The sequence below is a fragment of the Elephantulus edwardii genome, unplaced genomic scaffold (genome assembly GCF_000299155.1).
Source record: "Elephantulus edwardii isolate Elephantulus edwardi_28Jun2011 unplaced genomic scaffold, EleEdw1.0 scaffold00242, whole genome shotgun sequence".
NCBI classification, from domain to species: Eukaryota; Metazoa; Chordata; class Mammalia; order Macroscelidea; family Macroscelididae; genus Elephantulus; species Elephantulus edwardii.
In genome coordinates this window covers 3858632-3876644 of record NW_006399992.1, presented here as the reverse complement: position 1 = coordinate 3876644, position 18013 = coordinate 3858632, and the positions used below count along the sequence as shown (strand labels likewise).

The following is an 18013-nucleotide window of genomic DNA, read 5'->3' as shown; positions in this document are numbered from 1 at the left end:
GATTCATCTTGGAGAGGATTAAACCAAGCTACTCCTTGGAGGCAAGGATTCTGGGGCTTCATGTGACATCCTTTGGACATGTTGCCAGGAGGGACGGGTCCTTGGAGAGGGACATCATGCTTGGGAGGGTGGAGGGACGGTGCAGCAGGGGAAGACCCTCTATGAGATGGATTGATTTGGTGACTGGGGTAATCGGGGTGGGTATGTCAGAGGCGGTGCAGTTGGCGCAGGATAGAGCAGGGTTTAGGGCTGTTGTGCATAGGGTCGCTATGAATCGCAAACGACTCAATTGCACATAACAACAACAAACATCCTCCTGTGTCATTTGGAGCCTCTCATACCAGCTAGATCGTCAAGTTATGAGTTGGCTCCAGCTTAATATCAAGGAGAGGGTGAATGATACCTGGCCTTTTGAGATGTATTTGAAGTATGTCACGTAAGTTAATATGCTAGAGTGATTTACTAAGTGACACTTTTTGCTGTTAGGTGCCATTGAGTCGAGTACGGACTGATAGTGACCCTATGAACAAAAGATCTGAAACCAGTCCTGTCCTGTGCCATCCTCACACTTTCTGACACACAAGAGTCCATTGCAACAGTCACCATGTCAATCCAGTGCATCTATTATTTATGAGGAGGAAAACCATAGTTAAATGTGATCTGATATAATCTGGTCCCTGTCTTCCTTTTAAACTTCATTCTTTTCTCAATAAATTCCATCTGACTAAAATGCTCCTCAGATCTCTCTCCACTGCATCCATTGCCTTGCTATTTTTTCATGACGATTTCCTGCTGTCCTTGTTCTGCCTCCTTAGTGTTAGGTTTCTCTGCCTGTTTATCCCAGGGCTCAGGTAGTGCCTCCCTTCGTGCTCCCCACAAAAGTGATTTCATTTGTGTGTCTTTCTGTCTTGTAAAACTGTGAACTTATTGAAGGCAAGTTTTATGCCTGACTTGGTTTTGGTTTTTTTAACTGGATGATGTTTCCAAGATATAAGTTTCATATACTTCTCTTACAGGTTTTTGTGGTATTCACATATTAGTTATACCATTCATTTATTTTATTTATTTTTTAAACCTACTCATTTAAAGAAATATATTTTGACATTATTCTAAATATTGATGCCCCAGGATAACATAACATGTTTATTACTCATAAAAATAGGCATGTAAATTATATTTTTTAAAATATAATTTTTTGCGAAAGATTGGCTTGGCAAAGTGACTGACTTACACATAGTAGCCTTTCGGTGACTGCAGGATGAATACATGACTGTACAAAACAAATAAAATAAGAACTTCTCAAAGGCATTGTTATTTTTCTGTCATTTTTACTTGTTGTCCAGCTCTCAGATGAATATCAGAAGATTGGAAAGACTGTGGCTTGAATCAGGTGCTTAGTCTTTAAATTGACATCATTGCATTTAAGGACTATTGATTTACTAACTACACAGTTGTTAACCTGGAGATAGAGCATGGAGAAGCTGGAAAAAGACTGAGCAAGTCTTAAAGTTTGGCCATTCACTTGTCTTTATGAAACATTTAGATATTAACCAGTTGCTATAAAGTCATTTCATACTCCTTGTGAACCCATATATGTCAGAGTAGAACTGTACTATTGTTCTAGTGTTTTTTAGTAATTGATTTTTTTTCCCCTAGAAGTAGATTGCCAGGCCTTCTAAAGTATCTCTGAGTTGACTTGAACTTTTAACCTTTCTGTTAGCAGTTGAGTGCATGAACCATTTTGCCACCCAGAAACTCATTTAAATGCTGTTGTTGTTAAGTGCTTTTGAGTCAATTATGGCTCATACTGACCCTATGAACTACAGAGCTGAACCCTGTCCTATCTGTGCCTTCCACATCATCTCTGACATACTTGAACCTATTGCTCTAATCAGTGAGTCAGTCCTTTTCATTGAGTGTCTTCTTCTCTTTCACTGTCTTCTGTCTTCCCAGGCATGACGTCCATTTCCAATGAATATCTTCTTGCCCAAAGTATATGAGAGTAAGCTTTACCATACTTGCCTCTAAGGACCACTTCAAGACATATCTGTTATTTTGGCAGTCCATGGGATATTCAGCACACTTCTACAACACTGCAACTCAAAGGCATTGATCTGTTTCTGTTATTCTTACTTACTTGTTATCCTGCTCTTAGATGCATATCAGGAGATTGGAAAGACTGTGGCTTGAATCAGGTGCTTAGTCTTTAAACTGACATCATTGCATTTAAGGACTTTGGAGAGATCCCTGGTAGTACACTTTGTCAGTGCTATACATCTGCAGATCTCCTGACTGCTGATATCACCGGTGTTGATTGTAAGTCCAAGCAAGATGAAATCATTGACAATTTCAGCCTTTTGTCCATCATGATGTTGCCCTTTAGCCTAGTGACTAATTTTTGTTTTCTTGATGTTGAACTATAATACATATTAAAGACTAGTTCTTGATCTTCTGCAGCAAGTGCCTTAAGTCCTCGCTTTTAAGTGCTTGACATTGCTGATTGTGTATTGGAAAACTGCTGGGCCTTGGTGATGTGGGAGAACAGAATAGTATAATAAATTTTGTGGATAGCAGGTTCCCTACTGATTCACTGGACATTTTGCAGAAACTCCAGAAATTGTACAAGTGACCTTTCTACCTCCAATTAGATTCAGAGGCACTGCTATACCCAGATTGCATCCTAGGGAATAGGTGTAGGAGATAGTGGTGACTACACCTCACTCGTTCTTGTTGGGTTTCCAAATGTTCTCGTTCAGGGTAGTTTAAGTTACAGATTTATTACTACCACTATTTTTATGACTATATTATGTATGGCCAATATAATTAAGGTTCTGAGTTCTTTTTCTGGATAGTCTTGAAAATGATAATTGTACATTTTTCTTTTCTAATTTTTTAGGATGTTGTAAGTCCATCCAGATAGACCACTTTGAATTTATCAAAAGAAAACTGTCTGTATATTCAAACTCTGATTAGCATGTTGTTGTTATGTACGGTCAAGCCAGAACTGAGTCATAATTGAGCCTCCACTGAGTTTTGGAGGTAGTATAATTGCATGGGAAGAGATTGCCCATCTTTCTCCCAAAGAGCAGCTAGTGCACTGAAACAGCATGCCTTTGGGTTGGCAGTGCAGCTCCTTACCACTATGCCACCAGAGCTCCCTGTCATTAACATTATTAACATTAATCATGCTCATAAAAGCTGAAAGCCTTTGTAGATTCAGTAAAGACATTTCTTTTTTCTTTGCTTTACTTTGTAAGTTGCTGTGACACTACTGTTGTGGTGTCAGTTCTGATTCATAGTACCCTATAGGACACAACAGAACTGCTTCCTAATCTCCAAGGTTAGACATCTTTATGGAAGCAGATTACTACCCCTTTCTCCTACAGAGTAGCTGGGGTTTTGAGCCACTGACCTTTTAGCTAGGAGCTGACCATTTAACTTCTGCACCACAAGGTTTTTTATATATAAACAATGTGCTATAAAATATTTAGTGTGAACGAATGTGCTGTGAATTTACTGTTTGCAATTTAAAATAGCATAGATTTAGGGTAAGCAGGTCAGAGACCTTTGAATAGTTCATTCTCCCATTTAAATGTTTAATAAGGCTTAATTATTGTCTTTTAGATATTTAAGGGTTAGTTCATGTAAGGTCAAAATGGGGTAGTCTGTTTAAAGTGTTCAGAAAAGTCATCCCCCACTCCTTCTCCCCCCCGCCCTTTAAATCCAAGGCTGAGACCAACAGCTGTTCTATTATGGGCCAGGTAACTTGATATAATGGCATACATGTTTCTACATCAGTCTGCTCTTACAGCAAATCCAGAATGATTGTTTTGGAAAATGTGCTATGACTTTATCTCTAGACCTTTGCACTAGAGCAGTTAGTTCAGACTAGCAAATCCTTGGCACTTGATGTTCATCTTTCATAATACAACTTTGATGCTGTGACTTGATGCCTTGAAATCAGCAAAACAAAATGATGCTTGAGAAGCAGTGTTTACTTTGATCATCTTACAACTTTTATGCCTCAGTCTTTTCACGGAGTACAAATTGCTTTACCAGAGTTTGGAGGCTGAAGCCCATGGACTGTTTTTGTAAGTCTGGTTGCTGTGGTGATTCTTCGCCTTCCATGAAACTTCCATCTCCAGGGAAACAGAAACCTCTGCAGCTGTCTCAACCATTCTGGTGCTGTTAGAGCTGGTAGAGCTCTTAACCAGGCTTGCAGAGGGTGAGCATGGTTGATTGTGTCAAGGTAAATAAATGTGTGGAAATAGATGGTATCTCATTCAGGATACATTGTATTGAAAAAAAACCAATAACACCACCAAAATACTTGTCCCAAATTGTACTGGGAGTCTGAAGTACCTCCAAGCCTGGCTGCATGAAGCCAGAGGAAGGAAGCCATAATGGTGGTGTTGGTTAGGAGACTGGTCATGAGTAAGAGCCTTGGAGCATGACGTGTGAAGTTTTTAGAGCTGACAGGAGAGCAAGTTAGGAGATTAGTGTTGGCAAAGGGCTTGTGTGTGCCCAGAGAGAAGTTAGTTTAGGAAGATGATGTGGACTAATTTCAAAGCTGTGCCAGCAGTTCAGATTTTAGAGGACTGTGAGGAGAGCTGTTTTAACTTTAAAGTTTAGTATGGAAAGGCTCTCCTCAGGAACCACAGGAATGGAGAGAAAAACATGTTCTAGAGAATAGCAGAAGGAGCAACTGACTTAAAAAGCACATGTTTATATGTTGCATTAGACCAGTGGTTCTGATAGCTTTACTCATATTTTATCCTTTGATATCTGAAATAATACAGATCATTTTTATCTTCAAGTTACAGTTGAAGGAACTGATACCTGTAGAGTCTTGCCCAAGGCAAAAGATGAGCTAAAATTCCAAACCCAGAGTCTGGTCCTAAGTCACTGCTCTTAACCACTGTGTGAGACTGCTCATAATTTAGTAATTATGAAAGAAAGACACACTGGCCCAATGGTGTGGGTTACAGGACACTCTGGGCAATTTAGAGGAAAATCTAGATATAGAAAGAGATTATGTTAGCTTTTTTAAAAAAAATTATTTTTTGTGTGCATGTACCATCAAATCAGATCTGACTGGTACAGAAGATTGTCCCTCCTTCCCCAGCAGAGCATCTGGTGGATTCGAACCATTCGCCTCTGGGATTGTAGTTGCAGCTCCTTGCCACTAGGCCACCAGAGCTCGCCAAGATTATGTTAGCTTTAAAATGAAGTTATTAAAAAGTGGTGCTATAAAAATGGGGGGGAAAGAAAAAATGAAATTATTCATGTATTCATTAATTTGCTTGTCATTAAATATTAATACTAAGTTCAGTATATACAGAGCAGCAGGCGATTAATGCTGTAAAAGAGAGATCAGCATGAACATCAGCTGCACATGGCATTCTTATGGGGACACCAAGGATATGAATGAAGCCTTTTTGAAGGAGGTGGCATTTCTTCAGTAATTTAATCTGTTTGAAACTATGGAACTGTTATGTATATTCCTACATGCTTATATTAAGCATAGCACTACATTCTAGGACTAATTGCATATAGTTTGTTTTTGATAATTTCCAAGCCCCAGCAATCTGTCTGCTTCATAAATAGCTCTGATATGAATGTATCATGTGGGAATGAAGGGGAAATATTTCCCAAGAAGGAAAAGTGTTTGGGAAAGTCAAAGGAGGCCTATCTTTATAGGAGATGATTCTTGAGGTGATGACAGTGCAAAGTCTCTCAAATCTGTTGAAGAACTGTCACATAGACTCTTTCATTAGGAGGCACGTATATTATGACTACTTTTGTTGCCAATGCAGACTGATGCCGCTCTAAAGGTTTGAATCTACCATTAGCTCTGAGGGAAAAGGATGGGTAGTCCAGTCTCCTACCATATGTGGCTTAAAGCCTCTGAAGATTCCAACTTGACAATCAGTTTTTTAGTTTATAAATGATGCCTTTTTCTTGATATTGAGCCTCAATCCATATTGAAGGCTGAAGTCCTTGACCTTCCGCAGCAAACGCTTCAGGTCGTCCTCAGTTTCAGCAAGCAGGGTTGTGATATCAATGATATTGTTCGATAATTTCCACACTCTGTGGGATCACCTTTCTTTGGAATGAGAACAAATACAGATCTCTTCCAATCAGTTGGCCAAGTGGTTGTTCTCCAGATTTCTTGACACAACTTGGTGAGCACTTCTAGGGCAGCATCTGTTAGTTGGAATATGTTGATTAGTATACCATCAATTCCTGGGGCCTTATTTTTTGTCAATTCCTTTAAACCAACTTGAAATTTTTCCTTCATCACCATAGGCTCTTGCTCATACGTTGTTTCATGAAATTTTCGTCTGTGTGTGCCAATTCATTTCCATACAATGACTCTGTGTACTCTCCATCTTTTAATACTTCCTGGATCATTGAATATTCTGTCCAAAGCATCAGTATGAATTGAGGTTCAAAATGAAGAAAGAAAAATTCTCACCACTGGACCAATTGGCAGCATCAGGATAGATGGTGAAGAGATTGAGATTGTTCACAGCTTCAGTTTGTTTGGCTCCATAGTCAGCACTGTTGGCACCAGCAGCTAGGAAATTAAAAGACATATTGCAATGGGAAAGTCTGCTGTTTAGGACCTCTCTGAAGTACTGAAAAGCAGTGGTGTCACTCTGGAGACTAAGATGTACCTGATACAAGCCAGGGTCTTTGCAGTCACTTGCTATGTATCAGAGAGCTCGACAATACTAGGGAGGATAGAAGAATTGATGCCTTTGAACTGTGGTATTAGAGAAGAGTATTGATAATACCATGGATTGCTAAGAAAATGAACAGGTTCAACCTAGAGAGGGTTAATCCAGGGTGCTCCTTGGAGACAAGGATTCTGAATATTCGTCTGACATATTTTGGACATGTTGCAAGGAGTGACCAGTCCTTGGAGAAATACGTCATGCTTGGGAGGGTGGAGGGACAGCGCAAGAGCAGAAGACCCTCTTTGATGTGGATTGATTCAGTGACTGGGGTAAACAGAGTGGGTGTATTATAGACAGTGAGGTTGGCACAGGATAGAATAGGGTTTAGGGCTGTTGTACATAGGGTCGCTACGAGTCTCAGGTGACTCGACGGCACATAACAACAACAACAACATATGTCGCCTTATTTATTCCTTAAAATAGCTCTTTGGAGTAGGAGCACATATCCCATTCTTTTAAGTGTATAAACAGTAGCTTGGAGAATCCAAACAATCTGCTCAGTGTCCTTCGCTAAGGTGCTAATGGAGGTGGAGTTGAGCATGGGGAGTGAGCCAGGTCTATGGCATTTGTCATTATGCTATGGATTTGGCGTATTTGACTGTACTGGAATGGATTTTTTGGCACCTAACAATGTTAGTTGTCTGAAAGATTTAGCTCTTCATCTTTTATTGAGAGAATAATACAAATTTCATCACCCTTTAAAGTTTACAAAGAGATGTGTTTATTATAAATATAAATTATTTTTTATTACAAGAATCCTATATGGTAATTCTGATCTTATTCAGGATTAGGGAAGATTTCACTTCATATTTAATGAATAATAATAATTGTCTCAAACTTAGAAACTCAAGTTTTCTCATTTTAGATCTTGAGCTTAAAAGCAAGAGGCAACAAGCTCACACAGATGTGCATGTGCCAAGATGTGGACAGATTAGACCTCAGCTTAAGTAGTGCAATATTCAGGAGCTTTTTAATGAAACATATTTGAAAGATCCTTTAATGCCACTGCACTTTTCATGAAAGCCCTATGTTAGTACCTGTTTTCACTAACAAAAGAAATCCAAAGAGGATTTTTACATTTGCAGCAAGCTTTTAAAGAGGCAGTGCACACCTTGGATAGCACCTTGATGTCACCAAGTTTCTTCTCTGGGAACTGTACTCAGTATCTCAGCATCAAGCAACCATAGCTCTGAATTGTCTGTGAGCACTGTGTCATTGTTATTGTGTACCGTTGAGTCAGAACCCACTCATAGTTGACACTCCAGTGGGTTTTTTAGAGGCAGTAAATCACATAGGAATTTATTTCCCATCTTTCTCTTGCAGAACAGTTATTGAGTTTGAACTGTGTACCCTTGGGTTGGGAGCACATCTCTTTACCACTAGGCCACCAGAGCTCCCAGTGGATATGTTAGGGCTGTTTTGGGTTTTATATGTTACTTGGTATGAATTTATAGATGATTTTTTTTTAATCTGAGAACAGTAAAAAAAATATTTTTCCCATATAAATGAGTGATGATTGCTTCTTTTGACTTACAAAAGATTTTAAAATAAAGCTCTACTTTTAGATGAGTGGGGAAATCCAAAGAACTGTCATTACTTCTCTAAAGATTTAGTTTAATCCTGGTAGAGGCAAAGATGGTGATGCTTGATCTTGAAGAAAAGTAGAAGGAAGGGTGGAGGGACAGCACAGGAGAGGATGACCCTGGATGAGATGGATTGATACCGTAACTGGGGCAATGGAGGTACGTGTGTCAGAGTCAGTGAGACTAGCTCAGAGCAGGGCAGGGTTCAGGGCTTCTGTACATAGGGTTCCTATGATTCACAGGTGATTTGATAGCACCTAACAGCACATAAGGGACATTGTTTAGACTAACAACAATTCAGAGTTTCTGTTTAATTTTTTTAAAATTTATTCTCACTTTTCCTTTTCTACCTGCACTGTACTTTTCTTCAAGCGGTAAATAAGTATTTAAATATTTGTAAGGTTATAGAGAAACTATTTTGTTATTTACTACTGATAACAGTTGTTAGTCTCCAACACATAGCAACACCATACACAGTGGAACAAACACTTCTTGCTCCTACTCCATTCCCATGACCAATTGTAAATCATCCTTTCATAAAACTTCTGTTGAATGCCTACTCTGTTAGCCCCTAAGCCAGGCTTGAGGATGCAGAAGTGAGTATGACTCAGTTGTTACCCTTGAAAAGCCCTTTGAGGATTTCACAGGGACAACAGGAGAAACGAACAGCTAAATAGATCATTACAGTGCTATCCAGAGGTGGGAACATGAGCAAAGGCCAAAAGTTAAGAGCTCTGCCTTTGGGATCAGGAGAGATTTCACAGAAGCTACACTTTTTCCTTTAAAAAATATTTTAATTGTGATTTTAAGGAACATTTACAGAGAAGTTAGATTTTCATTGTTGCCCATTTTACCTCCTCCTCCATTCTTCCCCCCAACTTCTCTTTAATAATCAATATTGCATAATCACCTACCTGCCTGCTCACCACCCAACTCCCACCCTCAGTCCTCTTTGCAGTGATATGTTTCTTATTCTAGGAGAAACTTTTCTTTAGCTGGATACGTGTCTTTCCAGGAACGTGGCAGACACTCCAGACTAGAGTCTGATAAGAGCGTGGTGTGGTAGTGAAGAGCACACATCCACATTCTGATGACACGGTGCTTAATTGTAGGACAATTGTAAAGGGCCTGTCACTTGTTCTCAGACTTACCATCATCAGACGGCAGCAGCATTGCTCTTCTTGGTACCTACCCAAACATCCCCATATCCAGTGTCACCTTGTTTTCCTACTTTTCTTCCTCATACAGGCTGAGCTGTGGGCTTCTCTGGGAGAAAAAGGACAGGGTCTCCGAAATCCCCCGACAGCTTTCCCTGGACACTTTTAGAGGGTTATGACCTGTAGTTTCCGAAAAACTCTTTGTGAGTTCTTGCCCCTCAACCCCAGACCCATATTTATTTCCAAGTATTTTTCCAAGACATTAAAAATATGAGCCAGAGACCCAGAGTTTTTCTCTCAAATTTCAGACTTTCATTTTACTTATTTGTTTTTTATGGTCATATTAAATTTTGTCAGAGGATCCCAGAGAATTTTGAATCGTGTTGTGAGGATCGACGACAAGGGGTTGGGGAGGGCCCTCAGATTAGTTTCTGTCTTGCTTGTGTCCCTGTTAGCACAGTAAATGGTTTTAAGATGAATGTGTGGGGGTGAACTGCGTCTCAGTTGACATTCTCGTCATCTAGTTTCTCTGACCCTGTGTATTTTAGAGTAGAACTGCGCTCTGCAGGGAATTATTGTGTCTTTTCTGAAATGGTTTGGCAGTTTTCTTCCACTGGGTGAATTCAAACTGCCAATCTTTTGGTCAATCAAACAAAACGAAATATAGAAATGCTTCCTGAAAGTATAGTCAGTAGTTGAAAACGTAACCATTTTACCACCCTGAGTTGCCACAGGATTGGAAATCCTTGCCCTTAATGCTGCTCTACGTGACAAAGAATGGACAGTTTGACTTACCAAAGTTCGTAGGGGTCACTGAGAGGTAGGAGTTCCTGGAATCAGTATCTACTAATTGAGATTTTCTAGAAATTGAAAGAGAGTGCGGTGGGGGAGGGGAGGAAAGAAAATTTCTAATGCTCCAAATCTACCTCTCTCCAAATTTTGTTTTTTCCACTCCCCCAACAAAATGTTTTAAGGAAATTATTTCACTCCAGCCTCTAAACCGTGGGAGGTACACAATGATAAATAAAGTGTCAGCTGCAAGGATTTCTTAGGCTGGATGCTACAGTACATTTTAAAAGACTACAGTGACAACTAGCAACGTACTACTGTTCTTTACCTCCAGTGATTACTTGCAAATTCCAGACCTGTCTGTGGTTAGATTTTGCTCAGAGATGCAGCTTTGTCCTACTGTCAATGAGATTTGAATTCATCTTTGGGACCCTAGGCACCTGAAACAAATTACTGTTAGTCTGCTTATAGTACAGCTGCTGAGAGACTGAAGTTCAGGATATTTTCATTACTGCCAACAGTACTGCCAAGTGAGTATCTCCTTACTTTTGAAGAGAGAACCGACAGTGACTACATACACTTGTTGTTAGGTGCTATAGAATGGAGCATGACCCTTAGTGACCCCATGAACAACAAATCTAAACTCTGTCCTCTCCTGTGCCATCCTTGTCACCTTCTGACATGCTTGAGCCACACACATAGATACTAGGATATGATTTTATGGCTCTGAGTTACAGACATGCTGTTGGCGTTTGCTCCTTATTTGTCTTAGTATAAACTGATTTTTGAGTCATCCCTTGCAGAACATTATTTGGTCTGGTTTTAGATAATAGGAATCTCTCTGGTAGTGTTTTGGATGACTTCATGGTTTCTTGAGCCCATAGGGGCTGTTACAAGAATCAGAAATGTTGAAATGAACCTCACTGACACATTAGCACCATGGAACAACTGCTAGACTCTCCTGTCAGTTACTTCATTCACTTTGTTTTTCTTTGTTTTAATGAACTTCTGGAGTAGAGGGGTCTAACCAATTAGATACCATTGAAAATCTCAGTCAATGTAGCAATGACCTAACATCTATAGTTTAAGCCCTCGGAATTCAAAACAAATTTTACATGGGATCTTTCCATGAAAAGAGAAGTTCTCCCTTGCCCGTTTCCAGTAAGAATGTACATAAATGATTTTCATAAAGTGTTTTACAGGGGTTAAGATAATATATTGTTTTTGCTTATCAAATATAGCCTTTGAACAACTGTGAAGCCTAAACCATAACAACGTCCGGAGAAAATCATCCTTGTTATTTCCTCATGATAATATAGTGAAGTGCATCCTTCCTAGTAGGAGAAGAGAAGATGCTTTTGCCACTTTGAGCTTTTGTGCTCCTTAAATTTGGCTGGGATTTTTCTTTTACCCAACATTCATTTAGTTAAAATTAGGTTCAGGTTCAGAAAAGCACTCAGAAAATTTCTTTATACCTTTACTTTCTTTATAGAAATGCCTTTAATTTCCTTATAAAATAGGAGAAATATGTTCATTAGGGGCTATTGGCAGGTCAATGGGAGAATTCTCACCTTCCATGTAAGATACTTAGGTATAGTTTCTGATCAGTGCACGTCAAGGATGGCCAACACAGATCTGTCAGTAGAGGCTTGTGAGTTTCTATGATGCTGAACAGGTTTTAGCAGAGCTTTCAGACTAGCGAAAAAGTAGGAAGAAAGACCTGGTGATCTACTTCTCAAAATCAGCCAGTTGAAACTTCATCTGACCCTGAGAATGGTATAGAACCTGACAGTGTTTTTATTAGGAGTTGGGGTAGATAGCAGCCAACAATAATAGCATAGCTATTAATTTTGAAGTCTAGTAATTGCTATCCTAATTTTTATGTGCAATTGTGGTAGAAAATAGAGAATCAACTCTTTAAACTACTATATAGATTTCTAAACTGAGTTTTGTTGGATACCATGTCTCCACAGGACATTATTTCTTTTCTGCAGTTTACCTCAGTTCTGATCTCAGGCTACAGTCATTGCACAGGCTAACCATGGAAAACTTAGCAGGATGCTTTCATCTTGTAACTGTCATCTTTTGTGAACTAGATTTCAAAAAGGATTTTCTTTTTCCTCTTCTCTTTCTCTGTCTCTGTTTTCTTTAGCCTGAGAGAAATGAAGACATTTTGTGAGTAGTCCTTTAGCAGATAGTCCAGGTGTGTTCTTCCCACATTTCCGGGGGCTTTTATGCCTTCATTCTTTTGCTAGTTTCCATTTTTATTATTATCCTCTATCTTCCCTTTGGCAAGGTTTATTTAACTGGAAGAATAATGGAATAGACAGGTTGCAGAGGGATTAAGTGAGCAAGTGCTTGGGGGCCTCATTGTCCCTGCCAAATGAACTTTTTTTTTTTTTAAAAAAAAGGTATTGAATTTTTTTAAATTTTTTTAAAATTTCTCAATCATAGTGTGAATTCTCTTTGGCCAAATAGTTTTTGGGATTTTGCCCAGGCCCTGTGTGCCAAAGTTGGAGATTGATCTTGGCTAGACATTGCCACATACTGCAGAGAAAGCCTTTTCCAGGAAAACTCAGAGAGCTACAAGCTCCTAGAAACCTTTTCTCCTTTCAAGGTCTTGACACTTCTGACCATCTGGAAGTCTTTGGATGTGAGCACTAATGTCTGTCTCTAATACTGTTTTCTCTTTTAAAAAAACTGCTTATTCATTTGAGGTACATATTGTTCAATTGTATAGTGTGCACTTTGACTTAAAGTTTTGAGTATCTACAGGCTCCAAGAAGACTTGTATACTTGGGGGACTTCAAATAAAATCATCAGAATAGTTAATGAAGGGAGCATTATTATGCCCAGTATAAAGTGTTTTTGTTCCCTAGTGCTGCTGTAGCAGAAATACTGCAAATATAGATGACACTAAGCAACAGGATTTTCAACAGAATTTTATTTTCTCACAGCTCTGAAGGCTAAACGTCTAAACCAGCATCTCAGTATTGTTAGTTTCCTCCTTCTCAGCCGTGTTAGTTTCCTCCTTGTGGGTAGTGCCAGATGTGTCTTGGTTCCTTGACTTAGAAGTGACCTTCATGTTCTTTTGCCTTTCCCTATGTGTGTGCCTCTGCACCTGATTTGCTCTCTTTATAACTCATAAGTATTAGATTCAGGACCCACCCTACTCGAATATGATCAAATTAATAAAATAAAGAAAACATTAGTCCTGACAGTATCACAGTCACACTTAGGATTCCAGCACGTCTTAGGGGTGGAGTAGGGTTTAGTTCAATATTTAACAGTTTCATAATGACAAAATCTTTTACTGACACATGCTATTAAATGAAAGAGTGTTTTCTCTAAAGTTTTCAAATACTCTAGAACAAGTAGTACTTTCATCGTCAGTTCTCTGTTGAGTTAATCCCACAGTTGAGTCATTGCCTCCACTTTTTCTGCAGCCTCTTGTTTTGGGTGATGACCAGTTAGTTCATTTCTTCAAGTTCACAGCATCTCCCAAGTACTGTGAAGGAGAGTCTGTCCAATCAAAGCAAATGGTGCTTTGCTATAGCTGTACTTGAGATCAGTATTCATTTCATATTTAGATTTAATATTTTGATTGTGTCCAGTATAGAAAAGATCCCATCTGTGTTACAGAAATATTGTTGTTATATGCCATTGAGTCGCCTGAGACCCAAGCGACCCTATGGTACAACAGCTCTGAAACCTGCTCTGTCCTGAGTCATTCTCACTGACTCTGACACACCAACCCCTAGTGCCCCAGTTACTGAATCAATCCATCTCATCTGGAGTCTTCCTCTCCTGTACTGTCCCTCCACCCTTCTGAGCATAATGTCTTTCTCCAAGGATTGGTCCCTTCTGGTGACATGCCCAAAGTATGTGAAATGAAGCTTCAAAATCCTAGTCTCCAAGGAGAAACTTGGTTTTTACGCTTTCCAAGACAGACCTATTTGTTTTCTTGGCAGTCTATGGTAGGTGCAAGACTCTTCTTTAGCACTACAACTCAAATGAATTCATTCTTTTTCTATCATTCTTAGTCATTGTCCAGATCTCTGATGCATAGGCAAGCAAGTACAAAAACCTTGGCCTGGATCAGGTGCACTTTAGTCTCTAGACTGACATCCTTGCTGGTGTCAAGAGCATTGACTGTGGAGCTGAGCAAGCGATAACTGTTAACAACCTCAGTCTCTTCTCCATCTATTATGGTGCTGCCAATTGGCCCAGTGATGAGAATCTTTGTTGTCTTGATGTTGAGCTTCAATCAATATTGAAGACTAAAGTCCTAGACCTGCAGCAAGCACTTCAGGTCCTTCTCAGTTTCAGCAAGCAGGGTTGTGTCATTTACTTAACGTAGGTTTGTTGATGAGTCTTCCTCAAATCCTGATGACCCAGAGATCATTCATTATAATTGCTTTTTATTTTTATGTGAATTAGCAGCTGCATTATTTTGTATTGTTAATAGCTGGGTTTTTATTTGTACCTATTAGATAACATGTAAATTTATAAATTTGCTGTTACATCAATCAATTTAATGTTCTTCATGTTCCTGACATATTTCCATGTGAAGCACAATTTCAGGAATGCAGATCTTTGCCTACTCTGTGTGATTTATGTCTGTTTCAGAATGAAGACAGTTAATAAACAAGAAGTTATTACATAGTATAGTGGAGCTGCTCCATGGGAGAAAGATAGGCAATCTCCTCCCATGCAATGTAAAGCCTCTGAAAATCTGCTGGAAGGTCAGCTATGAGTCGGTTCCAACTTGGTGGTTCACAACAGAAGTGAAATTTATCAATGGAATAAAGAACTCTTGCTGCATTGACAAGCAAGGAATTAAAACAATAATTTTTAAATTTAAAACATTAATTTATCCTTTACCACATAACGCTACTATATATTATATACAACATATACGATGACATGTGGTTTTAAAATATAAATGAGGCTTGTTATCTTGTTAACAACCTGAGAGTGGATTGTAATAATTGACTTTGGTATTGTGGGAAGTGCTTAAACAAATTAAAAAGATACACTGAGATCAGTGTGAACCAGCAGCTGTTTGGAATATGTAAAGCTTAGTCCAGCTTTCTCTGTCTCCCACTCCCTTCACACCTCGGAGTCACAGTTTTTTGTTTAGGTGCTACTTTTGTGGGAGTCTTAGTAGCAGCCATTGCTGTCTCTTTAGGTGCTTGTTTAGCCTTTTTTCTTTATTGATAGCCCTGATACCCTGTTCTCATTGAGCCTTTCTAACTTCAGGTTCTTTATTATTCTTAGCCATTAAATCAGCAAGAGATTCACCAGTGATGGCCTTCTGGAATTTGGTAGCATGGAGGGTTCTTTTCTTTTGAATTTCTTCCAGTAGGCTCTTTTGTGGGTTTTGTCTTTGGTTTTGTTTTTTTTTTTTGGTTTTTTGTTTTTGGGTTTTTTTTCCCCCTGTAGAGGACAGTGCAGTTTATCTGCTGTGAGTTCTTTTTGGAAAGGAATGCCAACTCGCATTTTTACTTAAACTGGAACATGAGCCTTTGTAGCACCTGTCATGTCCAGAGTAGATCTTGTACCCACTGAAACTTGATCCTCATGTCTGTGGCTCTTGGGAATAGTAGAGAAGGCAAAGAGTAGTTGTACTTTTCATGCTGTATTAATGTTGATTGCATAGACTGTGATCCTAGTCATAGAACTTCTCATAGTAAGTATGACTTTGATGTGTACTGTTTTTAATGTATATTGTTCTGTCCTTCCTTTTCACCTTATGGAGATCATTGGTGGATGCAGCCTGTCAAATTGTGATTCTTGAGTCTTTCCTCATGTCTCATTGTGCTGAAAGCCTTTGTAAGACATGTTTATTTGAAAATGTATCTACTCAGCATTTCTTTACATACAATTTTCCTTTTTGTATTGAACCATCTTGGATCATGTGCCTTGGGACATTTTTAGACTACCTTTCCCCAAGTACTCCTCACAGTTGCTTCCTGTGATGCAGATGACAAGCTATGGTAACCTAGAATTAGTTGTCATTGGTTCACCATCTCAACTGACTTTCCAAGTTTATGTTTTTCTTCCTTTTTTTCCCCCCAAAAAACCTGGGACTGTATTGTTGTTGTTGTTATGTGCCATCGAGTCGTTTCCGACTCATAGCGACCCTATGCACAACAGCTCTAAACCCTGCTCTATCCTGTGCCAACCGCACCGCCTCTGACACACCCATCCCGATTACCCCAGTCACCGACTGGGACTGTATACAATCACTTTTTATTCTGTGTGTTCTTTGTGCTTCATTTCTTTGGAAAACCCCTTCAAGCTCCTCACTGGGATGATGAAAGCACTGGCAGCTCCTCTTGGCAGCTCCCTTTCCTTCACTTTAGGCGCTCTTCTTTGGCAGAACTCACTTAACTTTATAGAAGTTGGATCTTACCTGGAAGAAAAGAAAGTTATTTCTTTAGAACTCCAGAGAGACATCCAGTCTCCAGGAAGTTTTGTTATCCAAAGTTAACTTAATCATTTTACTTGGGACAGAGTGTGATTAGGAGATGGAGAATAGCTACCGTTGAGTCAGTTTCAACTCATGGTGACCTCGTGTTTCTCCAAGTAAAACTGTACCTCACCCATAGTTGTTGCTGTTGTTACATGTCATTGAATCAGCTTCATTTCAAAGTAACTATGAACAATAGATCTGACCCTTGTGCCTTCCTACCACCTTTTTTTTAAATCAGTCACCTATAACACTTTCACTAGCTGAAGAATTTTTGAGAAGTAGATCACTAATTCTGTCTTCTAAAGTGCCTCTGAGTGAATTCAAACCTCAGCTTTCTGATTAGCAACCAAACACATTAACTCTTTCCACCTTCCCCAATCTTGAGGGGTGGGAGAGTGGAAATCTGTGCTATTTGTTTCTGTTCTACTTTTTTTTGGCTGGTTTGAGTTGTGATTTGAGTGGTACAAATCATATTCAGTAGCCATTTTTATAGGGGAAAAATGATCAAATGTTGATAGTTTAAAAGAATTCAAACTAACATTCATTTAAATTTTTATCCACAGACTCTGAAACTAGTTTATAGACTGTTTATCTTAATGCTGAACTGTGAAAAAAGAATTCCATATGCTGCTCTGAGCTAATTTATTGTGTCATTAGTGCTCAGCTATCTCTCCTCTTCATGTCCCTTTCCAGGTCACCCTACACCTCAATCCAATTTCCTCAGTCAACATTCACCACAAGCCAATCGTGTTCCTGCTCAACTCCCCACAGCCCCTGATCTGGCATTTGAAGACAGAGAGGCTTGCGTTTGGGGTCTCCAGACTTTTCTTGGTAAGTATTTTAAACCTCCCCCCACCCAAATGGAATCTCAGCCCAAGGATACAGCATGCTTATTTCATTAGAACAAAAAAGTGTGAAATGTGGAGTATGTTTTTAGAGGCATTTAGATAGCAGAGAGAAGCACTCCCAGGAACAAAGCACCCATCCTTTATTGTGGATGCAGTTTGTACATCCAAGCAACATACACAGTCTTAGTCTGTGTGTCCTCAGCTTTGGTTTTGGATCTAAGACCCCATATGGCATCAGGAGCAATGTAAATATTGCAAGCAGCCACTAGTTGTGTGGTCTCTGACCATCAAATAAATATTCACAAACCCATTTTATTTGTATATAACACAGGCTAATTTCTAATTCGAGGATCTGTTTGTTGAGAAAATGGCAGAGCGAACTCCAAAATGAAATCATTTGTGTTTTATTAAAAAG

The 18013-nt window shown here is 39.2% G+C and overlaps 1 protein-coding gene across 2 annotated transcripts in view; it reads left to right on the top strand.

Annotated features, from left to right (window-relative positions):
* The window catches only part of TGFBR3 (transforming growth factor, beta receptor III), a 143788-nt gene that overhangs the window by 27641 nt on the left and 98134 nt on the right, over nt 1-18013 (top strand). For both annotated transcript variants that reach the window (XM_006898961.1, XM_006898962.1), the window contains exon 2: nt 17444-17581. In XM_006898961.1, the coding sequence (XP_006899023.1) occupies nt 17444-17581 (138 nt within the window). The remainder of the gene's footprint in view (nt 1-17443; nt 17582-18013) is intronic.